The following is a 27,532-nucleotide window of genomic DNA, read 5'->3' as shown; positions in this document are numbered from 1 at the left end:
AGAACAAACTCAGGTGTAATATCACTCCCAAGTTTAGATGTTTTGTTTTCTGATTCTCAGTCTATTTAACATTTTGGATTAAAATTTTCACTGTAGGTCTGATTAATAAAGGAAGCATAAAACAACTTTCATCATTCACTAGAAAGATTTTTATTTTCATATTCCTTCTCCTAATTTAGCCTGTGTCATGGATGATATAGTCAGGGAGGGAAGGTGGGTCTGCTGTCTGTCAGCAGAAAACACATTTTAATTAAATATCAGTTTCTATGAGGCTGAAAATCCCTGTGCGTCAGGTATGTTGTGAAGAGCAGAGCAGGTGGACCCAAACACAGGAGACTGCAGGCAACAGGAACTTGAAGAATAAATCTTTATCCAGAGGGATGTTCCATCAAGCTGGCTAACGGGATAGACTGGTTTATTTCGATAAGCCTCGATAATTTAAGTGAGAGTTCGTTCCATCACCGCGGCTTATATGAGTCCCAGCTCAGTAACCATGGTAACTTAGTCAGCAGAACTAGCTGCTCCGTGGCAGGTTAACGGTCAAACTTAATTCAGCTGCGTGTCAAAGAATGTCTGACGGACGGAAACAGACTCTTAAAAGACGGTTCCATCAAGAGTCTTTTCACACTCACAACCCTTTTATTTAAAAGCTCAGCATTTATAATTTAAGAAATAAAAGTGTGCCAGCGTTATTTTGAAGTTATTTATTTATTCATTCACTCATTTTGTTCAAGCTGTGAAGACAAAAAGAAAATTAAATAAAGTCCAAACTATGACCTTCTGCTGTGTTTAAATGTATACAGTATTAACTGCTTATAGTGATCACAGTTACAGTGATCAGCTGTTTATATGGATCAAAAAGCTCTGAGACAGAATCATTCATATACAACATTTATGCTGTTTAAATAAGTCACCTATAGAAATCAAGTAGTCCACCTACAGTGATCATTTTGGGTCTCTTCATACATGACAACATGTGGAAAAACATTTTAAACCACGTAAATCTATTTTTGTACTTTACTCCCATGATAAGTGGCTGCTGCTGCGTGAACACTGACATCATGACAGAGACAGAAAGTCATTTTCTCTCAATGACAAACGTTGTCTCCTCGAAGCTTATGACAATAAAAGGGACTCATATAAGCCACAGTGATGGAACGAACTCTCAATTAAATTATCGAGGCTTATCGAAATAAACCAGGCTATCCCGTTAGCCAGCTTGATGGAACATCCCTCAGGACTTAAATAAAACTGAACTGAAGAGGGGAAGAGGTGCAGGTGGAGCAGGAGAACAGATTAGGAGCTGATTGGCTGATGAAGACACAGGGAGCAGGGCAGGACTAACGAGGCTGATGCAGGGCAGGTGTGGAGGGAAAGTGAGGAGGGAAAAGCAGGCTGGGGAGGAGTACATGAACACAGGAAGGAAACACAGAGCAAACAGAAAACTAAAAACACAATGAGACAGATGATGTTCTTATAAAATAAAAAGTCTACATGTACCACTGTTACACCAACAGGAACAAAGAGGTACTGGAGGACTTCCTGGAAACATACTACAGTTACTCATTTCTGGATAACTTCCTGGGAACATACTACAGTTCATCTCTGGATGACTTCCTGATGAGAGCCATGGAGAAATCTCTCAGAAGTGGAAATGGTCACCTGGACCTGTTTGTGCGCTTCCTTCATGGCCTCTCTGTGGAGTCCAACCGGAGTCTCTTAGGAGGCCTGTTGGGTCAGACAGAGAACAGTCCAGAAATCCTCCAGAGAGCCATCAACAACCTGAAGGAGATGAACACTGAGGATATCTCTCCTGACAGAAGCATCAACATCTTCCACTGTCTGATGGAGATGAACGACCGCTCAGTACATCAGGAGATCCAAGAGTTCCTGAAGTCAGAGAACAGATCAGAGAAGAAACTCTCTGTGATCCACTGCTCAGCTCTGGCCTACATGCTGCAGATGTTAGAGGAGGTTCTGGATGAGTTGGACCTGAAGAAGTACAACACATCACAGGAGGGACGATGGAGACTGATCCCAGCTGTGAGGAACTGCAGAAAGGCTCAGTAAGTCCAGATGTGATTATCAACATTATAAAGCTGCCATCAGTATTACAGTAAAGATTCACACATGCACACTATCAAAGTGTTAAACATGTGTTACAGCTGCTTGTTGCCAAAGTTATACATGAGTAGTGCTTCACTACAAGGAGTACCTGCAAGCACATTCACATGTGTCAAGATATCCTTATCACAAGGAAAACATATTTCTGTTCACATTAATGTTTTTATTTTCATAGTGATGAGGATATCTTGACACATTGATTATGTCACTGGTCATTTTGATATAAATATCCTTCATTTTCCTCCTGTGGGTATTTGTCTGAGGAAGACCTGTAATCAGTTGAAATGTTACCAGTAAATTTAAATGGAGCTGTGATTCCAGTGTGTGAGTTCTCCTTGTATCCCAGTTGAATAGATTTTGTATCAAGCACCTATCCCACTGAGGGTTTGTGGATGTGAACACGACGACTCTGACTTATAGTGCTTCACTTCAAATGTTCTTCAGATGTTACAAATGCTATGAGAGCAAGAAAAACTTATTATTGTTGGTGTGTTTATACCTCACATTAGTAAACACAGTTATTCTGTTTATTTATAATGATTTTACAGTTTATTGTTCACCTTCTAGTTTTCTTCCTTTGGGTTTAATACAAATCCAGCAAAATATCTTCAGGTTTCAAGTTTTGGTTGAAAATGTTTAAAGAGTCATTATTTCATCACAACAGACAACAGTATTTTCCAGTGGACAGAACCTGCTGTACCTTTCTATAATGTGTCTGTTTATTTTATATACAGACACATACATGTAATATCTGTGATCTGCTGCAGCTACCAGCTTGTATGAAGCCTGAGAGGCGAAACCCAGGGCATAAAAAGTCTACAAAGCTCTTCCTGCTGATAACACTTAATTGCTGTGAGTGCACGGTGATAATTGAAGAGACTCAGTTTGAAGCTGCTCAGGTTTTATGAGCAAGACAATTTCATTTGAACTTTGTGGAGACGCTCTGATATGATGGGTGCTTCTCATGACCTTATTTCATGTCTTCTCTCTCCTCGGGTGACCCGGAAATTGATCTGGAAATTGGTCTCATCATGAAGGATGTTTGAATTTGCTTATTTCTGTTTGGAGGAGAGAGGAGGCTGCCTGAAGGAGGGAGTAAACAGTACACAAGACCATCCTTCATCTTTTATCAAACTGACACAACCCTTTATTGGAAATCTGTAGTGATTAGACGCAGCAGCTGATCGGACTGATCTGATATTACATCACTAACATCTCAGTTTTATATCGAGACAAATAACAGAACCAACTCAGGTGTAATATCACTCCCAAGTTTAGATGTTTTGTTTTCTGATTCTCAATCTATTTAACATTTTGGATTAAAATTTTGACTGTAGGTCTGATTAATAAAGGAAGCATAAAACAACTTTCATCATTCACTAGAAAGTGTATTATTTTTATATTCCTTCTACTAATTTAGCCTGTGTCATGGATGATATAGTCAGGGAGGGAAGGTGAGTCTGCTGTCTGTCAGCAGAAAACACATTTAATTAAATATCAGTTTCTATGAGGCTGAAAATCCCTGTGTGTCAGGTATGTTGTGAAGAGCAGAGCAGGTGGACCCAAACACAGGAGACTGCAGGCAACAGGAACTTGAAGAATAAATCTTTGTCCAGAGGGGTGTTCCATCAAGCTGGCTAACGGGATAGCCTGGTTTATTTCGATAAGCCTCGATAATTTAAGTGAGAGTTCGTTCCATCACCGCGGTTTATATGAGTCCCAGCTCAGTAACCATGGTAACTTAGTCAGCAGAACTAGCTGCTCCGTGGCAGGTTAACGGTCAAACTTAATTCAGCTGCGTGTCAAAGAATGTCTGACGGACGGAAACAGACTCTCAAAAGACGGTTCCATCAAGAGTCTTTTCACACTCACAACCCTTTTATTTAAAAGCTCAGCATTTATAATTTAAGAAATAAAAGTGTGCCAGCGTTATTTTGAAGTTATTTATTTATTCATTCACTCATTTTGTTCAAGCTGTGAAGACAAAAAGAAAATGAAATAAAGTCCAAACCATGACCTTCTGCTGTGTTTAAATGTATACAGTATTAACTGCTTATAGTGATCACAGTTACACTGATCAGCTATTTATATGGATCAAAAAGCTCTGAGACAGAATCATTCATATACAACATTTATGCTGTTTAAATAAGTCACCTATAGAAATCAAGTAGTCCACCTACAGTGATCATTTTGGGTCTCTTCATACATGACAACATGTGGAAAAACATTTTAAACCACGTAAATCTATTTTTGTACTTTACTCCCATGATAAGCGGCTGCTGCTGTGTGAACACTGACATCATGACAGAGACAGAAAGTCATTTTCTCTCAATGACAAACGTCGTCTCCTCGAAGCTTATGACAATAAAAGGGACTCATATAAGCCACAGTGATGGAACGAACTCTCACTTAAATTATTGAGGCTTATCGAAATAAACCAGGCTATCCCGTTAGCCAGCTTGATGGAACATCCCTCAGGACTTAAATAAAACTAAACTGAAGAGGGGATGAGGTGCAGGTGGAGCAGGAGAACAGGAAAGAAGCTGATTGGCTGATGAAGACACAGGGAGCAGGGCAGGACTAACAAGGCTGATGCAGGGCAGGTGTGGAGGGAAAGTGAGGAGGGAAAAGCAGGCTGGGGAGGAGTACATGAACACAGGAAGGAAACACAGAGCAAACAGAAAAATAAAAACACAAAAAACACAATGAGACAGATGATGTTCCTATAAAATAAAATGCAGTAGTGTCTCAGATTACATTTTCCTCATAACAATTCCTTAAACTAAACACATGCTCCTATATAACAGCAGTGAGAAAGGTGAAACTGTCTCCTGATAGTTTGTGTGTAGGGAGATGGGCGGGAAGCTCAGGTGAGGGGAATGAGGTGATTGCAGTGATAGCAGGGCAGATGGGAGTGGCATAGTGCATCTAATGTTGAACACAAACTTTATACAGACATCACTACTGTGGTGAAATAAGATGCTCATAAAAACTGGCAACTCATCGTATGAATGAGTAAAATTACATGAGCAAAAGGACTGGATAACAGAAGTGTAACACATAAATGATGATGGATAAATACAACCTAAGAGAGTGATGTCTAGATGAAGAGTAACTAAGCCAACACTAAACAAGCCGCTCCATAACCAGCACTGTACATGACTAGATAGTCACATAAAGCAGTGAGGAAGAAAGTTGGTGTGAGTGAGACGTGAACTTAGTAGAGCCAGACTCACTCAGAGCTGAGAGGAAGATACATAGAGCCAGACTGTGACAAGGTAGAAAGTAAACATTGATGTCAGATATATTTACATATTTCCTCTTTCCTTAAAACATATAAACTACAAGTTTAAATTATTCCTACAATTTACGAGACATTCTCATCATGACATGAATTATTAAATTAATTTGCAAACAGAATATTAATGAATGCAGATGCAAATAACAAATATATTTTAGAAAAAGTTGCTGCCAGTAGAAATGTGTATTCAGTGTCTGAGCAGTTACAAACTGTTTGATGGATCTGTTCACAATATAACATGCAGATGTTTGTCAAACAGTTTATTTCAGGAGAAACATGCAGAGATATTTCACGTTGTCTTTTGTCATGTTGAAGGACATCACTACATCACTGTGCTGGCAGTGGTAACTGTACGCCATTATTCATTTTTTAGACAGTACATCACATTTAAACTCCAGCACATCAAAAAACACTTAAGAGCTGTTAACACCTGTAGACTGACAGCTGACGTCACTTCAGATGACGCCTGAAAGGAAAGGACGTCCAAAAACATGTTTCCTTGATTCTTCTTCCCTCACATCTTTTCCTGCATCTCTCCCTTGTATCTTAGGTGGGAGGGACTAAGACACAAGGATACGACTCAAGTGAGCAAAGCAAGGAGACATTTAAGACAAATAAGAAGCAATTACTGTGGACTTTATAGAAGCATAAATGCAACTCCATTTTCTTTGCCTTTGTCCGCAAGACAACTGAGCTATTCATCACATCTTAGTTTGTTTAGTGATCAAAATGCCCAGAATCTATATTTATTATTAAAGTGTATATTGTATGTATGTTATCTGCATTACAGACTTGTTGAATGTGGACTCTCAGAGACTCACTGTGAAGTTGTGGCTTCAGCTCTGAAGTCCAACCCCTCCCATCTCAGAGAGCTGAATCTGGGTGGGAACAAGCTGTCTGTCTCAGCAGTGGAGCATCTGTCTGCTGGACTGGAGAGTCCAAACTGTAGACTGGAGACTCTGAGGTCAGTTCACTGACTGTCTGTTACTATTGTTGATCTTAATGTTTAACAACTGAACCTAATTTATGTACATACATAACTTACATCCATGAAGTTATTTTTTTCCCATATTTTCATTTTTTACTGTACAAAGTTTAGTCTGTAGTTATAAAAGGTGACTGATTCTTAAAGAAACTATAAAAAATGTCCACTGTTAGTTGTTAAAGTCAATTAATGTTTATAATTTTTGGTAAAGAGTCACATCTGTATACAGAAGATCCTCTCAACTAATATCTGTTTTAAATGGATCAAGTTTACTTGATGAAGGAGAAATATTTCTTTATTATATTCTTTAATGTGTTTTAATGAATAATGTCTGATTGAAATGGATTGATCATTGTTGGATGTGTTTCACAGACACAGCTGAAGAAGTTGTTGGAAACATGAGTTAGATGGTTAGCAGGTGTCATGTTTCCCACTTCATAGAAGAATTCCAGTAAGTTGTTGACAGTCATTGAATGATCAGGATGAGTGACGTAGAAAGGTTTGAAACAAGACCAGGGGCCAGATGCATAAACGATACGTACGCACAAAAACCATGCACACGCCATTTCCCGCACATAAACTGGTATTTATAAAGACAGAATGTGTGGTGAGAATGTGAACACCTCACGCATACTTTAGACCAGGCGTACACATGTTTTTCCTAAGAGATTGTTGTATCAAATTGTTGCAGAAAAATGTACCAGAGCAAAAAAACTCTCTCTTGAAAATAAAAAGGGAGTCAGAGGTCCAAGCAGCAAAGTGTTCTTTAATGCCGGCAAAAAAGGGGAGCAATCAGCACTTTTACAATGAACCAAATCGCTCTGAAGGTTTTTTCTTTGGGGCATTGTTTTTATGTCCTTGGGTCGGCATAGGTCACACCTTATCATCCACCCTCCCTAATTTTTGACCAATTATTATGTTACTTTTATCTCCGTCACTCGTTGTTGGTCAAAACTCTTCAAAACAGGTTTTAGCTGTTTGAGGATATGTACTGGCATATTCAATTCTACCTGATTATATCCAATTTTTATATAAGTATTGGGAATCATTTTACACCATTATTGCCAAGTTGTCTTCTGGCCTTTTATTTTTTTATAAGTTATTCTAGTCATTTTACACCCTTATTTCTTGATCTCCTCCAGAGAGTATTTTTTTAGAAGGTGAAGACTTTAATGCAGACCCAAGCAAAGTGACATGTAATACAAACACACTCAAATTTCTCCAGTGTATGATTATGATTCTTCTACCGTGCCTCTATACGTACATTGTGATTAAATATGGTTCATGAGATTATAACTACACCAATACAAATTGTATCACACTAGCCCTTATTGCTTATAAACTTATGAAATCAATCTGCATAGCTTAATATTGTCTTTAAGCACACCAATGACTTTTAATGAAAGTACACCACAAGATCTGAGGCTGATGTGATGAGGTGGAGGTGAAATATAAGCTGAGAGACAGAATCTTTTAGTAAAACATTGTTTGTTTAGGTTGATAACCAGCTGCACTGATTGTGTGTGTTTTTGGGTTCTTTTGGGGTGTTTACACAGGTATTTGTAAAATATCAATCAAAGGCGCATTTATTAATTTAACATTGATTAATTATTTTTGTTTAATTTTGTCATTCCTTTAATTTCCATAGGAGCCAACATTTTATTTTGCTCTTATTATTCTTTTTATTTTATCCTTAGTTGTGGCACACCTTGTAAAGTCGGTTTAGATATGAGCTACAAACTACAACATTGATTCCATTTCTGAGATATTACTGCTGACGATGGTTTACAGTCCATGTGATGAATTAATGATATGGATGGTATAAAGAGCTGCACAGCCGTGTGTAATGGTGGCGCGTAATGACAGCTATTCTGGCTGTTGGAGAAACTCGCTGGTGCAACACAATTTAGTGAAACTGCACTTCTTCTTTCCTGTTTGTTTCATTGACAGCTGTACAGACTGATGAGGCAGGTGACCAATTGATATGAAAACGGCTGGTTCAGGGTGTGTCTTCATCCATTTATGGTTCATTGTGGGAGTGGAAATGAGGCTCGTGCACGTGCGTCCAGTTCCTCAATGATTGAGATTTATAAAACAGAACCATGCGTACGCACGGCTTTATAAATCTGATGAAAAGAATGCGTCTGCATGTTTGTGGCTTTATGCGTACACACAGTTTTAGTCATGAATCTACAGAGTTTTATGCATCTGGCCCCTGGTGTGTTGCATTTTGAATGAGAAATCCTGCCTGACAAAGTATTCTTAGATCATATCAGTTACCCAGTAAGGCTGTTTGTTCCCAAACACATTCAGTGCAGACGTTGTTGGAAATGTGGACACAGCTGGCTTGTGTGTAGACATGATTTGGGGATATGTGGTTAATGTGGAGATGAGACGTGCAGCAGCAGAAACTGTGAAAAAGAACCCCAGTGTAATCAGTGTGGGGGGAGACATGAGGCAAGCATTCAGATCAGTGACTGTGGTTATATTATCACTAGACTGGATAATATCAGATGTATAATTAAAATGATGGTGTAGGCAACTTAAGAGAACCAACTTACCAACATTACCATACTATTTGACATATTTTCTCTTTCACAAAATGTCCATTTACAAGCATCGCTGAAAGTTAAAAATTAAGTTGCAGTTGGAGATAAAGAAACTGGAGAAGGATATAAATAAGTGGAAACCGCTTAGAGTGATCACGTCTGTCCGGGTCAAATATCACTATAATATCATAACCTTTTCTTTTTCTTTATTTGTCATGCAGAAAACCATCTAATTGACATGTGTATATTTATTAGCCTACATGAATATAAAGTTACTGAATTTTATTGACTGTTTCATGATACAGTGCAGCTGTTTCAAACGCATTGTGAGCATTTTTGAAGCAGCAGGTTCTGACTTTTGCCAATGACAAGTTTCTTATTTTCCCCGGTGGCAGAACAGGTGAAGAGAGCAGTGAATTTCACTTAAATTTCTTCCCCCCTTTTATTGTCATAAGCTTCGAGGAGACGACGTTTGTCATTGAGAGAAAATGACTTTCTGTCTCTGTCATGATGTCAGTGTTCACGCAGCAGCAGCCACTTATCATGGGAGTAAAGTACAAAAATAGTTTTACGTGGTTTAAAATGTTTTTCCACATGTTGTCATGTATGAAGAGACCCAAAATGATCACTGTAGGTGGACTACTTGATTTCTATAGGTGACTTATTTAAACAGCATAAATGTTGTATATGAATGATTCTGTCTCAGAGCTTTTTGATCCATATAAATAGCTGATCACTGTAACTGTGATCACTATAAGCAGTTAATACTGTATACATTTAAACACAGCAGAAGGTCATGGTTTGGACTTTATTTAATTTTCTTTTTGTCTTCACAGCTTGAACAAAATGAGTGAATGAATAAATAAATAACTTCAAAATAACGCTGGCACACTTTTATTTCTTAAATTATAAATGCTGAGCTTTTAAATAAAAGGGTTGCGAGTGTGAAAAGACACTTGATGGAAGCGTCTTTTGAGAGTCTGTTTCCGTCCGTCAGACATTCTTTGACACGCAGCTGAATTAAGTTTGACCGTTAACCTGCCACGGAGCAGCTAGTTCTGCTGACTAAGTTACCATGGTTACTGAGCTAGGACTCATATAAGCCGCGGTGATGGAACGAACTCTCACTTAAATTATCGAAGCTTATCGAAATAAACCAGGCTATCCCGTTAGCCAGCTTGATGGAACATCCCCCAGGATTTAAATAAAACTAACCTGAAGAGGGGAAGAGGTGCAGGTGGAGCAGGAGAACAGGAAAGAAGCTGATTGGCTGGTGAAGACACAGGGAGCAGGGCAGGACTAACGAGGCTGATGCAGGGCAGGTGTGGAGGGAAAGTGAGGAGGGAAAAGCAGGCTGGGGAGGAGTACATGAACACAGGAAGGAAACACAGAGCAAACAGAAAACTAAAAACACAATGAGACAGATGATGTTCCTATAAAATAAAATGCAGTAGTGTCTCAGATTACATTTTCCTCATAACAATTCCTTAAACTAAACACATGCTCCTATATAACAGCAGTGAGAAAGGTGAAACTGTCTCCTGATAGTTTGTGTGTAGGGAGATGGGCGGAAAGCTCAGGTGAGGGGAATGAGGTGATTGCAGTGATAGCAGGGCAGATGGGAGTGGCATAGTGCATCTAATGTTGAACACAAACTATATACAGACATCACTACTGTGGTGAAATAAGATACTCATAAAAACTGGCAACTCATCGTATGAATGAGTAAAATTACATGAGCAAAAGGACTGGATAACAGAAGTGTAACACATAAATGATGATGGATAAATACAACCTAAGAGATTGATGTCTAGATGAAGAGTAACTAAGCCAACACTAAACAAGCCGCTCCATAACCAGCACTGTACATGACTAGATAGTCACATAAAGCAGTGAGGAAGAAAGTTGGTGTGAGTGAGACGTGAACTTAGTAGAGCCAGACTCACTCAGAGCTGAGAGGAAGATACATAGAGCCAGACTGTGACAAGGTAGAAAGTAAACATTGATGTCAGATATATTTACATGTTCACAATATAACATGCAGATGTTTGTCAAACAGTTTATTTCAGGAGAAACATGCAGAGATATTTCACGTTGTCTTTTGTTATGTTGGAGAACATCACTACATCACTGTGCTGGCAGTGGTAACTGTACACCATTATTCATTTTTCAAGACACAAGAATACGACTCAAGTTAGCAAAGCAAGGAGACATTTAAGACAAATAAGAAGCAATCACTGTGGACTTTATAGAAGCATAAATGCAACTCCATTTTCTTTGCCTTTGTCTGCAAGATGAAACCAAAACAGAGAATCCCATTAAAAAGTCTGCAGTACAGCAGCAGAGAGAGTGAGGAGAGTTACTGAATAACTCAACTTTGATTTGAAGGCTAAATCACAACATGACACAGTTACATTACTTTCATTTTCAGACGCTTTTGTCCAAAGTGACTTACATTTTTTTACATACACGTACAATTTTGGATTGAGAGTGTTGCTCAAAGACACTTGGACATGTGGACAGAAGGAGCTCAAGTTTCAAACCACCAACCTTGTGATTAATGGCCGACCAGCTCTGCCAACAGAGATAACTGAGCTATTCATCACATCTTAGTTTGTTTAGTGATCAAAATGCCTAGAATCTATATTTATTATTAAAGTGTATATTGTATGTATGTTATCTGCATTACAGACTTGCTGATTGCGGACTCTCAGAGACTCACTGTGAAGTTGTGGCTTCAGCTCTGAAGTCCAACCCCTCCCATCTCAGAGAGCTGAATCTGAGTGGGAACAAGCTGTCTGTCTCAGCAGTGAAGCATCTGTCTGCTGGACTGGAGAGTCCAAACTGTAGACTGGAGACTCTGAGGTCAGTTCACTGACTGTCTGTTACTATTGTTGATCTTAATGTTTAACAACTGAACCTAATTTATGTATATACATAACTTACATCATAACTTAAGTTATTTTTTTCCCATATTTTCATTTTTTACTGTACAAAGTTTAGTCTGTAGTTATAAAAGATGACTGATTCTTAAAGAAACTGTAGAAAATGTCCACTGTTAGTTGTTAAAGTCAATTAATGTTTATAATTTTTGGTAAAGAGTCACATCTGTATACAGAAGATCCTCTCAACTAATATCTGTTTTAAATTGTTTAAAAGGTTTATTTGATGAAGGAGAAATATTTCTTTATTATACTCTTTAATGTGTTTTAATGAATAATGTCTGATCATTGATATTGATCCTTCAGAACACACACACACACACACACACACACACACACAGGGACACAGAGATCAATGCAGGTGACCTCAGAGTCGTCAGTCCACACTGTAGACTGGAGACTCTGAGGTCAGACACCATTTCTTACTGCTGTGCTGAGATTAATATGATGTGACAGTTGTGGTGACACTAAACTGCAGACATAAAGCTGATATTATGCTGATCCACACTGAGGATCTTAATGGGAAAGTCTATTTTCTTCTTCAGTGGTTTAGTCCATTGACTGTGTCAGAGAAATGTTGAGCTGCACATTTAAAACCTTCATATAACAAGAAAGATCTGCACTGGATAATTCACTCTGAACCACTGAAACTTTTTTTGTCTAAAACTTTGCATTTGCACCTTTACTCAGTGAACATGTGTACATGTGCTGTGTGTATGCAGTGGTTACTTATTGTAAATGGTTCAGTTAGAACTGCGTGACGTGTAAAATGTCTACTTTGTGGAAATCGAGTTATTACAATGTGCACAAAAATCTGATTTCAAGTTTAAAAGTAAGGTAGATGCTAGCTGCTATATTAGCTGCCCTGAGTCATGACAGTCCCATAGAAGGACGGCGGAAGGAAGATTGAGGTGGACGAGCTTGAAAGAGGCAGCGGGAAGAAATCAGGAAGAAAACAGAAGAAAGAAGAAGAAATTTGAAGTTACAGTGATGATAGAGAGAAAGAAAGAGAAATCCACTTGGCTGGAATGAAACTGACTAGGAACAAGGATAGATTTGGAGTTCTGTTGAACAAACATGAAGTCGCCACAAACTTGGCGATGTCAGCTTAGTTGATGTTAAAAGAAATGGATTGATCATTGTTGGATGTGTTTCACAGACACAGCTGAAGAAGTTGTTGGAAATATGAGTTAGATGGTTAGCAGGTGTCATGTTTCCCACTTCATAGAAGAGTTCCAGTAAGTTGTTGACAGTCATTGAATGATCAGGATGAGTGACGGAGAAAGGTTTGAAACAAGACCAGGGGCCAGATGCATAAACGATACGTAAGCACAAAAACCAGGCACACGCCATTTCCCACACATAAACTGGTATTTATAAAGACAGAATGTGCGGTGAGAATGTGAACATCTCGAATATTAGAGAATGGGATGACGGTGGGAATATATATTAGTTTTATTTTATATATAATTATTTAGATTAAATAGGAGAACTGAGTCTTATTTTCAATCCAGTAGAAGGCAGTAATGTAACTGACAGTCCATGTGTTGCATTATGGGATAGCATTTATGTTTTTTAAATGTGCATAATGATGAAGCCCTTGCAAGTGATGCAGGTCTTTTATTATTCTTGCTCTACTGTTTTGCACATGTAGGCCTAAAAATATAGCTGTGTCATGTTTGAGTGTTTTTGCATTTTTACTTGTGTTTGGCTGCACAACATGAGTTTGTATAGATGGAGTCACTGGTGGAGCTGCAGAGTTTAAGAGGTGAAGTCACTACATCTTTATTGAAGTAGCAGCATGTTGTCATTAATATTAATGAGAGCTCTTTTTCACTGTTTGTATTTGACAGTTTTTAACCTGCATCCTGTTGGGTTCAGCTGAGTTTCCATTTTATAAACTTCTACATTCTATCAATCAATCAATCAAACTTTATTTATATAGCACCTTTCAAACAAATAAAATACAATTCAAAGTGCTGCACAAGCAACTGACAAAACGTAGGATGTTAAAAATGGATTTAGAGACTAATGAACACCAAAGCAATTAAAAAAGCAAAAAAGGTTCAATAAATAAGACAACAATAAAAAATGGGTAGTTAAGATAATAAAATATAAATAATAAAAGATAATACAAGCAATAAAAACAACAAAAAAGTTGTCAAATACTACACATTATAAATAGATTATTAAAATAGTAAAATGTTAATAAAACATTAAATAAAATAAGATAATTTATAATGATCAACAATAAAATGTTGATAAACAAAATAGAATAAAATAAATGATGATGATAAATAAAATAAGTATAAATAATAAAACCATAAAATGATAAAACACTACATAAAAGCCAGACTAAACAGATGGTTTTTAGTTTATGTTTAAAAATATGTATATTTTCAGCTCCTCTCAGATCATCTGAAGGCTGTTCCAGCAGCTTCTAAACCTTCTTCACATCTGAACAGATTATGAAACATTGAATGATTTAAAAAAGGAACTTTGTTTTCTAAAGTGACGTCATTTATTCTTTATTCAGATTGGGGTGGTGCAATTTGTCAAAGATCAGCTGTGATTCTCTGGCCTCAGCTCTGAAGTCCAACCCCTCATCCCATCTGAGAGAGCTGGATCTGAGAGGAAACTGTACGGATCTGAGAGGAAACTACCTGCGGAGCGAAGACATGAAGCAGCTGTCTGATCTTCAGGAGAGTCCAGACTGTAGACTGGAGACTCTGAGGTCAGTAGAGAGTTGGAGTCAGTCCGTGCTGGTTTCAGCAGTATTGTATTAAACACAGTTAGTATCAAAGCAAAGATCCAGTATTTCCTGGTGAACCTTCAACCTTCTCAGTGGCTGCTTTCCTCAGTGAAGCTGTGAGAGGAGAATGGTGACAGGCTTCAGGATTGGACAGAAAGACAGAGAGAGAGAGAACAGTCAGCCAATCAGATCAGCCAGAAGCTTGTTGTGATCATGTGTTTGAGTTGATGTGAAGACGACTGTTGTTGTTGTGTTGATGTCTGCAGGAAATAAAGCTGGATTACAGCTGACAGCCTTACAAGATGTATAGAGACAGTGGTCCTCATCATCAAACTGTCCTACCATCAAATCTGATCTGAAAGTGTTTGTTCTCTCATTTCAACACTAAAGAATTGATCAGTTCATCTTTGTCAGAGCTCTAAGATCAGTCTGACTGCAGCCTGCAAATCACTGGCTCTGATTTCACACAAGCATCATTACGTTTAGTAACCATGTGGTCTTTATACAGACCAGAACCTCTGCTGAAGTCCAGGAATCACAGCAGCTGTTTAGCTGAGAGCTCTGACTGATTGTCATGTGATGATTTAACAGCAGGAAAGATCTTCAAATCCCACAGAGACTCTGTAGCTTTCAACTTTTCTAACAGTTGACATGTATCAACAGTAAATCCATCAGTAAAGTGATGAGTGAATGTCTCTGTTTCTGCAGTAATGATGTGTTCATGACTCTCAGCACTTTATTTCCTCTGTGTACTTGAGTGAAATCTGCAGAGTAAACAGACTTGATAGCAAAAGTCTGTGCAGGTGTGTGAGCTTGGAGCTCAGTGTGTTCACTCCAACACGTTAACATGAGAGCTGAAAGGAAGCAGGCTACGCTGCACAGCTGTTCCACTTCTGGTCTGAACAAGACTGAAGTCCCTGCTGCTCTTTATACTGGATGTGCTGCATCACTGACTGACAGCTGATGAAGTGAGTCTCACTAAACACTGATTTATGACCTCTGTTGTTTCTTCTTCTCTCATCAGATGGGAGGATTGGTCTCTGTCAGAGTGTGAGTGAACATCCAGGAGTGTGTGTTGAGAGAGGATCAGCTGGATCCTGATGATCCATCTGGACCGGAGTCTGGATCTGGATTTTGTCATCTTCACTTAAGTCTCTTAACTGACTACAAACTGAACAGTTATCTCTGGATTTTGTTGAATCAGCACTTTACAGATGTGTTATACATGAGCTGTTTGATGCAGAAAAGATTAAAAACAGGTGTTATAAGTCAGACTCTGACCCTGGGCCCATATTTATCAAGCGTCTCAGAATCACACTGAGAGTTAACGAGGACTAAAACTAATTAATGAAGCAGAAGAGAATTTACTGTGACTGTCAGCAGGAGAAGGATTACTCCTGGGAGAGAGTGAGACGTCTGTGTTTTACCACAGTCAGAGCAGCAAAGTAGAAATAATGATGACGTGTTGTAGTTTTCTCACAGTCTCAGCTGGAAATATGAAACAGTGGTAATTTGGTATATTATGTGTATAAGCAGGTAACCAGGCAGGTAACTTACCAAGGTTATGGAACAAAACTATGATGCCAAAATTCATTATAAGATGATATTTACAAAGTGTAAAGAAAGCCAGAGAAATAAATGTAGCCTATATGTTAATGAAGATAACAGGTAATTAGACTCAGCTGTGTGAAATGATCTTGGTTCAGCCACATGGTTTCACAGCCTGTAATAGTGCTGCATCTTGCACATATTGCACAGACACATGTTGCAAACCCTCTCCATGAAGAACATCTTCTCTTCCACTGTCCAATTCCTCTTTCAACTACTCCCCAAGTTAACTTGTGTTCTCTACATGAAGGTAAATACAGCGTAACAATAGAAACATATATTGTTCAGGTGCATCCTCCTCTCTCAAATATCAGGCTGTAGCTCTGCTGTTATTTGAAGGAGCCTCAATAAAAAATAAGCCTATAAAATATTTGAGCTGTTGTAATGAAGTTGAGATATCCTTCATTATGCAGCTGACATGATTGTGTGTAAATCAAAGTTTTAGTGGGCTGTAACTGAGGACCCTCGTCATGCTCATTATCTTTACGACGTGCATTAAGCCAGATCAAAGTTTGATTCATGACTTCCATCATTGTTGCTTCTGACAGAATCGTCACTGTTGCACAGCTGCATTTTCCCCGTTACCATAAAGTGTAACATTGTGAGGACGTTCTGTATTTATTTAAATGATGTTGTGTAGAAACATCATGTGTTCTCCTCTGCATCACACACAAAGTCAGTCTCACTAATGATTCTGTTTTAGTCCAAACAATCTTTTAATAAGCTCAGTGTCATCAAGCGTTCCCAAAACATCTCTCCTCTCAGGGAATATCTCTGCCTGAACTCCATCTCCTGCAGCTCCTAAATATTGGCAGAGATACGAATCATTTACCAAGTTTGGAAAGTTGATAAAAGGCTTTTTCTCCTAAAAGTAGAAGCAGAGATGCGTCACTCTGATCATTTTTGGCCAGTTAGGAGTGATTTCCTGCTCTGAGACGCTTGATAAATACGGGTCCAGATGTGACAGATGTGACAGATTGGATGTCCACAAATTTCATTCAGTTAAATTGTGAAAGAATTTATCATTGGTCCAGAAAACCTGCATGCAGGTCAAATCATTGTAGGAGAACCAGTTGATCTTTGTTTTTTCTGCAATCTCCAAAATAGCCCAAAGAAGGCCTGGGCTCAATCAATAATAACTTCTAACCTCTAAAGACATGGATGTATATTCAACTTCGTCTGGAAATGCCCTCAGGTAAACTGAGAACCCTTTCTTCACATTTAAGTGTCAGTTTTGACTCCTCACAGAACCATCTCCTCACCCGAAACTCTCCTCAAACTGTGTGGGACAATCCCAAATGGAAATTATGACACTAATGATGCTACATGCTTTACCAACCCAAGTTTCAGAGGATATTGGATTAAAGGACCCTTTCCTTGGACAAATGCAGAGAGACTGTTTATCATAGTGAAACCTCATCCATTTGTTTGATGAGTTTGGACAACTCTACCTACATTTTATGTTCTCTTTTCACCTTCTAATCTCATACACACACACACACACACACACACACACACACACATTCCAAAGCACATCCTCCCCTGTTGCTTTCACCCTGGTGTGACTTCAGATAAAGATAGTCCAGACCTGTTGTAAATTCAGTTAAGACTTTCTGTGTTCCTTAAAACCAGAAGTTTGATTCAGTGTTTCTTAAGTATATAATCATCTTGTAATCTATATATTATTGGTCACAAAGTAATTCCTGTTTAACTAGTCCAACTCGATCTTTCTGTTATAAAGTATAGCTGAGATAGAAATATCTAACTTTAATTGTTCCATAGTAATGGAACCACAGTGCCATCTAGTGGACAACTTTCAATGAGGTTGAATGTTAAAGACAGACCTCTCCCAGTGTATGATGCATAATGTTTTATTATTGTAATATATATTAAATTACCATTAAACTCTATATAACTCAGTAGGAATGTGATATGTATGAAAGATACTTTGATAAACAAAGAAGTAACACTAGTAGTTATAAAGTATGTTAGCTAGTATGAAAAGTAATTTGTTAAATAACTATAGTATGTTTTAATTAAGCTGCATTGATGATTGTTAACTTTGTGTGTTAATGGATGTATAGCCAACAAAGACTACATTCTGTTTTAACCTCATCAAAGGATTAAATTCAGGTATTGTGATGGTGATTACATTATAGATGTGTGTCTCTGAACATTTGAGTAACGTATCGTACATTTGCAATTTAGGGTTAAATCTGGATGATCATGGTGAGATAGTTGAATGGTTGAAATGTAATCAACTCAGGGAAGATCACGTGTTTTCTTTTGCGCGGGAGAACATCTATCTCCACCCACACAGGCCCATCTTATAAAAACAGTGTGCTGGCTACTCTGCTCTCTCTGATACCCCGATACTCTGCTACGTAGACGTACGTTGCGTCCTGAAGACTTCCGCCATTTTAATTTTCTCCACACTTTTTCTTTTGTATCACGTGATCTTCTAAGTTAACTGTTTTCCCCTTTAAGGCACGTGCAGTATTGTTACTTCAGTAAAACAAATTTTATGTTGGAATTCTTTCACGCGTTTTATTTTGAAGTATAGTTTTGTTCGGCCAGCGAGATTATTATTGGAGTTATTTAGTAAGAAAGTCATTCAGTCAGAGACTTCAATTAAAACGATCCGCTCTCTATGGATCAATACCTCTTCAAGGTTTCAAGACCTTTATCCGTCTTTGTAACGGTGAACCCTGTGATGATCTGGAGAATCACCTGAAGAAGCTGTAACTACATCACTTCTCCTTAAAGGCTCCCGCAACGCTCACGAGAGGAAACTCGCCACGCAAAGTAGGCTGAACAACGCTACTCCTGCTCTCCATCTCCTTCATGATTAAGAGTTGGTGTCGTTTAAATTGAACTCTCTGGTTAATTCCTTAGAGAAGTTTAGTGAAGAATTAATTCTCCGTTAATTACGCTTTCATTAACATTTCACCATCATTCATCCATAACTTCATATATGCCATTTAGAACATTTATTCTGGTTGATTATTCATTTATCTGTTTGCATTGAAATCTCATTTATTTACTGTTCATTATTTAGTTCAATAAATATATCTTTATCAGCATGTCGTTGTCTGTGGCTTCAATTTAAGCAGAGAATTAGATCACTGCATCGTAACACACTACATCAGACGTGAGACTGATAAGTTGTTTCTGTGTTTCTTCCCGGCACAGTTAAATTAGACTAATAATGGGAAGTGGTGCCCCTTTTCAAACGAGGATTTTGTATTAATAAAGGTGATGTTCCTACATCATATCTTGGTTCTGTGGTGAAAAACTTTGTATTTTTGATTCCAGTCTAAGTTTTGATGATCATATCAGCAGCTGGTCCAGTCCTGTTTTCACCATTAAAACATATTCAAATAATATCTATGAAACCAGCACAGAACACTGCTGCTGTCAGACTTTGACCTCAAAGCAGGAAAAGAGATCATATTACTCCATTTCTATCATCACTTCACTGGTTACCTGTTTGTTTTAGGATTGATTGTAAAGATTTGATTTATTACTTTTAAAGGCTCTTCATGGCTCCAGATGACATTTCAGAGTTGCTCTGTGTGTAAATATTAAAGGTATCTAGCTTTTATATACAAACATATGATGTCACAATGAATAGTTTATATCTCATAACAATATTTAACAAGTCATTTGCATCAGGCTGTAAGTAAACACTGGAGCTCTATTAAGAGAAAGGATGTAACCAGCCCTGTTGCAAGACATTTCAATGAAAAGCAACATCACATCTCATCTCTATTTTTCACAGGCATAGAAGTGATGAAGTCCAGTCCAAGAGGTGGCAATGTCAGTTTTCTTAGTCATTCTCATTTTGGATTTTCTGTTTCCAAAGTTTATCTCTCAATTAATGAGTTTTTGTAGTGTTTTCTTAATACCTCTTAGTTATGTGGTTTTGTAGTGGTTTTTTATGATGTATTATTTCTTATTATTTTTTATCATTTTATATTGTTGTATAATGTATCTTTCTGCTCTATCTATACACAGCACTTTACAAAGCTATATCTATATCTATGCCATATCTAATAGGCACATTTTTGGATTAACACAGTTCTGCTGAGAGACACTTTAGTTTTTCTCTGAGATGCAAAAACCATTATCGAGGCTCAAATCAAATCTAGTCTTGTAATATTTATGTAAAATGTCATTTATAATAATTCACCACATTTCTTCTTTTATTGACTCACAAAAGTACAAAGAGAAAGACAGAAAATAGAGAATTCTGACAGTTAATGAAGAAACAACTGAGTCCTACCATCTCTAACGCTCCCAAAACAATGTGAAAATCTGAACCAAGCCTTTACCCTCAAACAATATCAGTCATAAACCTTATTAATGTCCTTCAATTCTCACTGTACTTACATCTTACAGCACAGGCAGCATGCAGTGTTCATACTGTAGAGCAGCACTGACAGAAGAAGAAGACAACAACTATTCAATTAATTCAAATAAAGAGAAAAAAGTCAAATCAAATGAAAAGGTTGGATTGATTTGTATTGTGACATTAAGGACTTTTCCACTGGTGCTCATGTTTCATGGATTCTGTCTCATTATTTTACAGTCGAAAAGCTTCCTTTTCTAACTTCATCATTTCTGTAGCTTCAGTCATCCATTCTTTCTGAGTTGGCATATTTCAAACAATACAGTTATTGATGATGACCTTCTTAGTGAGCGTACATAGAGAAAGATCTTTTTACCACATTTCTTTAGTGACAAACTACAACATCCTGCTTTCTGTCACAGATGTAATAATCAAACAAACTTCTTCTTCTGCTGCAACAAAAAGACGCATCAAAAGTAGATTTTCTTTCAAAAAGTCACTAAAACAAAAACTGATCAATCTCACATAGATAAAAGCTTTTTTAATTCTTCTTTTTTAATATATTTTATCATCCAGTTTTATATACAATACCAGCCAAAACCTTGGACACACCTTCCCATTCACTTCAGTGAGAAAGTCTGTCCTGTATATTTTTATTATATTTTATTTTTAGCTATTTATTTTAACTTTTTTTTAATAATAAATTACTTTCATCTTTTCAAACACAGTTTTCAAATGTAGAGTTATTTCACTTGATTTCTAATTTTTATATTTTGCTTGTTTTGCTTTTTCTTGTTTTGTTTTGTTGTTTTTTTTTGAGCAACTTGATTTTAAATAGTTGTTTTGTAGGAAGGAAAAAGCTGATGGGACCCAAATAAAAAAGACAGAATAAATGCTTCTTAGCCCCTCCCACAGGAAACAAACTATCAACATGTTGTTGTTTTTGTTTGTTTTGTTTTGTTTTTGTTTTAATACACTGTTTCCCAAAGTCCAAGATGACGTCATCAAATGTCTTGTTTTGTCCACAACTCAAAGATATTCAGTTTACTGTCATAGAGACTAAAGAAAGCAGAAAATATTCACATTTAAGAAGCTGCAATCAGAGAATTTGGAACAGAAATATGTCTTTGAGTGTTTGTGATGTTCTATATGTCCAAAAGTATGTGGACAGCTGAAAATTGCTGTAAGGTCCTTCCCCAAACTGTCATCAAGGTTTATTGTGTAAAATATCACTGTATGCTGTAGCTTTAAGATTTTCCTTCATTGAGACTAAGCGGCTTCAACCAAACCAGGAAACAAAAGGACACTAAAGTATGAGGCTCCCAACCAGGGAGTCAGGACCCCCACAAAGAGTCACAAGATCAATCCATAGAAAATCATCAAAAACATATTTCTGCTGCACAAACACAAAAGGTTGACTTTTCTCCATGCTGTCAGACATGGCTTAGAGGATGAACCCTAATAACTTTAGTGATCCTCTGACTGTCCATCATGTATCATCAGCTCAACATTTCATTTGTCAATACTTTGCTTTATGAGCAAATACCTTCAGAAGGAATGACGTTCCCATCAGCCTCAGAACATGTTAACATGCTGCACTAAGATGGTGAAGACGCTAAACATTATACCTGCTGTATATCAGCATGTTAGCATTGTCATTACACGTATGTTTGTTAGCATGCTGACATCATTTTATGTCTCCAGGACTCAGAAAACAATATAATCTGATCTGAACTGCTCACAACCAACAGACAGATGCAGCCTGTGATGCAGAGTCACAAGTAGACAGTTTTAGGGGAAAGGAACCACTCAGCTGTCCCTTTACTTTTGGCCATATACTTTCTAATCAAAGCACAAAGGGCCACTTACTAGCATGGGAGCTTTCAAGCAGATCTAATGGCCTTCATTCAGTGAATAGAGCTGTTGTGTCTGTGATATTTGACCTTTAGTTTAGTTTAGTTTCATCTTTGTGCTTAGATCAGATTTTCTCCATCAAATATTGTTTCTGAAGCTCATGAATGAACATCCACAGTCAGTTGATCATTTTTGATTTCATCTCAGATTATTTCACTTGTTAAGTACTAAACCCAGTTTGGACTTTGATGTTTTTTGGTGAAAGCTTCATATTATTGATGTGAAGTTTTGTGAACTGTGGTTGTGTTGAAGGAAGCTGCTCTGTTAAGTCCAGTGTTGATATTCAAGCATCTGATCACAGAAACACGTTGATGGAAGACTGAGAATCTTAGTAGTGTTTAGTTTTGGACTCTTATTCCTTGACAGTGGACATCTCTGAGCATGTTGTAGCCTGATGTTAAGTGTCTCTGTAGCTGCTGCTCATTTTGATAGAAAATACAATCTACATGGTGCAGCATTAAACCAATGATACACGTATGTTTAGATTCATCTGTCATGGTATTTAATAATCATATTCAGAGTGAAGTTGTATTTTCTTCACTGAGCATCAGTCTGTCCAACCTTTACTCTGCAGATCTGTTCACATCAGCATGAAAACATATTTTTATTATTAATATGAGGATATTTTTGCCCTTATTGTAGCTGTAATGAACACTGTCATTCAAAACATAAATGAGGTAGATATGAGATGATATGATCCATCTGGAGTGTTGTAGAAAATCATTTGAACTGTGAGATGAAGCGGACAGAAAGTGGAGTTTCAGCACTGGACTGTCAGACTGTAGATGCTGTTTTTCTGTTTTCTGTTTGTCCAGCAGCAGTTCTGTTTCCTCTCTGCTGACGTGGAGCTGGACTCAAACTGACTCAGGAGGGAACCAGTAGCATCTCATGGTGCTCAAAACACAGCGAGCAGTCCTAATCTGAGCAAATACTACCCGGGATTAATGATGTAGAAGTCTGTCTGTGTGTGAGACAATTCCAGCTCAGCCTGGAGGTCTTCATGGGTCCAATAAAACAGACCTGCCTGTGTTCATACATGAAGTTTAAACAAACAAACCTGTGAAGACCTGAAGCTCAGCCGTCTGTTTCATGTTGATTTTCCTCCTTATTTTGTATCAGTGTACAATCAAGAGTCTGAATGTTTGCTGTAAAACTCCCAAAAAACAAAGCAAATGTGCTCACAGAGGTGGACTGATGACTGAAGCAGATTTTCTTTATTTTAACTTTATACTCATTTCAAAGACATTTTCAGCTTCATTTTTAGGACATTTTACAGACAGAAATGGGGGAAAGTGTTAAGATGGTTTGGTTGGCATGCAGTCAATATACTGAGATTCATATGTAGTTCTTCATTTGAATAATAATAAAATCAATGAGTTTTCAGTGTGTAGTTTTGTGTCAGTGGATATATCAGCATATCAGGTTGTTTATTTAATTACACCCTCCTCTCTGTAAAATGTCCTGAAAATTACACCTTAAATATCTGCTAATTAACTGTTAAATGAAGCCTCAGCTAGATTTTGAATGAGGATAAAACATATTTATTCACATTTAGCCAGCTGTAATTATTAATGAAGTATGTTGTGCTTTAGTACTTTGATAGATTTAGTGGAAGTTTGACTCAACATAGTAGATAGTTGATGAACTAGTGTAGCTGGTGAGCAGCTAATTACCAGCAGTGGAAGAAATACTCAGATCCTTTACTGCAGTAAAAGTCATGTGTTGTATTTGAAAAGCTTGTTATATTATCCATTGTGTCAAATCTTCATCTGAAAAGTAACTAAAGCTGTCAAATAAATGTAGTGGAGTAGAAAGTACAATATTTCCCTCTGAAATGTAGTGGAGTGGAAGTATAAAAGTCCATCATGTCATTCAGTAAAGAGTTATTGAAAATGTTTCATGGCTGCAACTAAGAATTATTTTTAGTATTGATTAATCCCAAATGTCTGTTCTCAGCATCCAAAGTGATTCTTCAAACTCAGTTTTTACTGAAGAAAATGAATCCCAGTTTAAAGGCTCTACTGCTGACAGGGAATATTTTGATTTTCAACACTTTAATGTGACACTGAAAACTAGTTTGATCTGGTTAATCAGTCGACCTCCAGCTGTTCATCTGAGCTGGAACTGATCTGCTGTAGCTGTTTCATTATCAGCAATTAAAAACATGTTCACATCTTTTGTGATTATTGATGATGATTATTGATGATTGTTCTCAACATCACACACTCACAGAGCTGCAGTCAGGACAAACCTGTTTCTCTGAGAAGAAAAAATAAACTTGTATCATCAGGACTTTCTCACACACAGCAGAGTCTCTGCCAAACACTAGTGAGTACAGCTGATAATATTTACTGTAGTTATGGGACAAATGAAGCTTTCTGAAGCAGTGAGTCAATATGAAGCAGTTGTGTTGAAAATGCTTCAGTTTCAAAGCATTTGATGGTCAAAATGGCGACATCTGCTGGACAACTTTGACATTGCTTTTATATGTAAGAATTCAGGGCAAGACGTCATGAAACAGACAAAATATAAGTAAACTCACCGCTGTCATCTGTCATATTTTATTCAATAAAGCTTATTTACCAAAACTGTCTCAGTGTCTGATGGTCAAATATATGGAGATAATTAGTCATCTGTTAATAATGTTTATAATAAGCTCTTACTACTTTTATTAACTCCGAGTTCCCGCCTCCTCTCACATCAACTCCGTGGGATCTGCGGACGAGCAGAGATACCAGAGCGGGTAGAGAGTTCCCCACTGCGGGCCGAACACTCCTGTCTTCAGTTACTGTCCTCCCCGTCTGCCTCTCTGGGAGGATACTCGCGGTTTTCTGGGCGACAGCTGACCAACTGCTGACCCAGACCCGAGTGAAGCTGCGTTGGCGGACACTGGCTGCTGCATGTAGTCCAACGGTAACTCCGGGGTCGCTGGCTGGTGGCTGTCTGTCGTGTCGAACCGCTCCGGACTCTGTCTCTGGGTTCTTTTTCCGAACCGGGCCGTCTGCTCGTGTGTTCCGCGTCCTCCGGTTCCTCAGCTTGTCGCTCATTCTGCAATTAGTGAGATGACTGGAGATGTGTCTCTCCCAGTATCATTACTGCCCAGTTCATCATGCAAAATAATCAATACTTAAAACACACATAAACACATTAAAACACACCAAATGATCAAGAATAAAAAAGTTACACAGCAAAACAAGTAAAAGCGTCAACCAACAACATGCAAAGTGAAATAACATCATACAAATAAAAACATGCAAAAGGCATTTTTGACCCTGTTACATTAGACTCAGAGTTTGTTCAACCTGCTTTCTGGAATAAACCCTCAGAAAACAACTGTTTTTAGTACAATGAGGAAGTCACTCACACACACACACACACACACACACACACACACACACACACACACACATTCACACACACATGACTTCCAGTAAAGCTGAAGAACAGAGGAAGTGAAAGTTGAAAGTATTCAGTCAGACTCCATTTTAAAGTCAACAGAGCAGAAGGAGGAAAACAGTCTGAGGCAGGGTGAGTGTTAATATCAGAGCTGCTAATAATGATTACTGTCATTATTGATCAATCTGCTGATTATTTTACTGATTAATTGTTTAGTTGATTAAACTGTGTCAGAAAAATATGAAATCACAGTGTTGACGTCTTCAAACGTTGTTTCCTTTGTTCTTTTCCTGGTTTCTGCGTCCTCACAGTGATGTAACGTGACACACTGCTGCAGTTAAAATAGAGAGAAGTCACAGTTAAGAACCACACAGATGTTTATCTGAAGTCTGTTTGTTGGATTTAAAGCAGAGTCAAAGTTTATCTTTGTGATGGCTGGAATACACACATGGTTGTAGTTAAAGTCATGTAAACTAATAAGAAGCTACTAAGTTGAGAGGAAGGACTGGGTTTATTATACTGTGTATGTGTGTGTGTCTCCAGTGTTACTGGTTTACCTCTCAGACTCCAGAAGATGAAGGATTTGGAGGAAGAGGAGGACGGAGCAGAGTCTCTGATATCCAGCTGTCTGTCTATGAAGAGTGACCGGTCTAAACGTAGTCCTCCAGTCTTCAGTAATGAACCTGGACCCTCAGACACAAAGTAAGAGACTGTTTCTACTGTAAACTGACCTGAAGATGATTCAGTGAGACGGTTTCATTAAGGTTGTAGTGTAGATATGAAGGAAACACAGTAGAAAGAAATAATGAACTACCTTCCATTCAGCTGTAATCTAGAACAGATCTTCATGTACATGTTAACCAGAGACAGAGACAGGGCTGCTATTGTTATTTGATTTTCCAGTCTAACAATCTAAAGTAGTAGCAGGTAACCCAGGGTGATATTTACTAAGGATTTAGTAACAAGTCACATTGTGTCTCCTTATTTACTAAAGGACTGCACCGGGGTTTTGTGCAGGTAAAATGGAAGAAAATGGAGTGTTTGGTCTCCTGCAATACAGAATGTGTCTTAACGTGTTCCTGTTCAAAGACACAAAATATGGGAGGAAGTAATGGAAATGTATACAAACAGCCTGCTGCAGCTGATTTATCACTGCAGACTGACCACTGCAGCAGAGGAAACTGAGTCTGACATTTAACGTTTGGGAAAAGTCAAATGTGTAAAACTGTTGTATCACACTGACACAGAGGGAGAGAGATTATAGCAGAAACAGTGAGAGAGAGAAACACAGATGAAAAGATGCATTATGAAGATATTTAGCAGAGCTCTCTGTTCAGCACCACAACACAAGACAAAAGAGCAGCAGTCTGTTATTTTTCTGTTTTGCTCAGTTGCCTCCTGCTTATTTTTCCTGACTTTTAATGTCTCATAGTAGCTTAAAGGAGCCCTGTGGAGTTTTCTTGTTAACAGACAAAAGTCATGTTTACATTGACTTACTGACCAAAACACATTGTGTGAATCCTTGTGGTCTAACAAATGTGTTGAATCCATTTCCCTCCTCATGAAACATTTGCAAAGTCAATTTTTGAAGCTAGTATTTTAAATCCTGC

At 37.8% G+C, this 27,532-nt stretch overlaps 1 protein-coding gene and 1 long non-coding RNA gene across 2 annotated transcripts in view; both read left to right on the top strand.

Moving 5' to 3' along the window:
* Positions 1-15,774, top strand: part of LOC122985203 (protein NLRC3-like) — a 40,563-nt gene extending 24,789 nt beyond the window's left edge. Inside the window, exons 4-8 of the mRNA XM_044355680.1 lie at positions 1,798-2,066; positions 6,216-6,389; positions 11,651-11,824; positions 14,438-14,635; positions 15,678-15,774. Coding sequence (XP_044211615.1) covers positions 1,798-2,066; positions 6,216-6,389; positions 11,651-11,824; positions 14,438-14,635; positions 15,678-15,711 — 849 coding nt within the window. The 3' untranslated portion in view covers positions 15,712-15,774. The remainder of the gene's footprint in view (positions 1-1,797; positions 2,067-6,215; positions 6,390-11,650; positions 11,825-14,437; positions 14,636-15,677) is intronic.
* Positions 15,775-15,812: 38 nt separating this feature from the next.
* On the top strand, positions 15,813-19,344 carry LOC122985208. The gene is made up of 2 exons (XR_006404055.1): positions 15,813-17,863; positions 17,907-19,344. It is a non-coding gene; the product is annotated as an uncharacterized LOC122985208 (long non-coding RNA).
* Positions 19,345-27,532: the final 8,188 nt, after the last annotated feature.

The sequence above is a fragment of the Thunnus albacares genome, chromosome 7 (assembly GCF_914725855.1).
Source record: "Thunnus albacares chromosome 7, fThuAlb1.1, whole genome shotgun sequence".
NCBI lineage: Eukaryota > Metazoa > Chordata > Actinopteri > Scombriformes > Scombridae > Thunnus > Thunnus albacares.
Note: the sequence above shows the minus strand (reverse complement) of the source record. Positions and strands in the feature narration are given on the sequence as shown.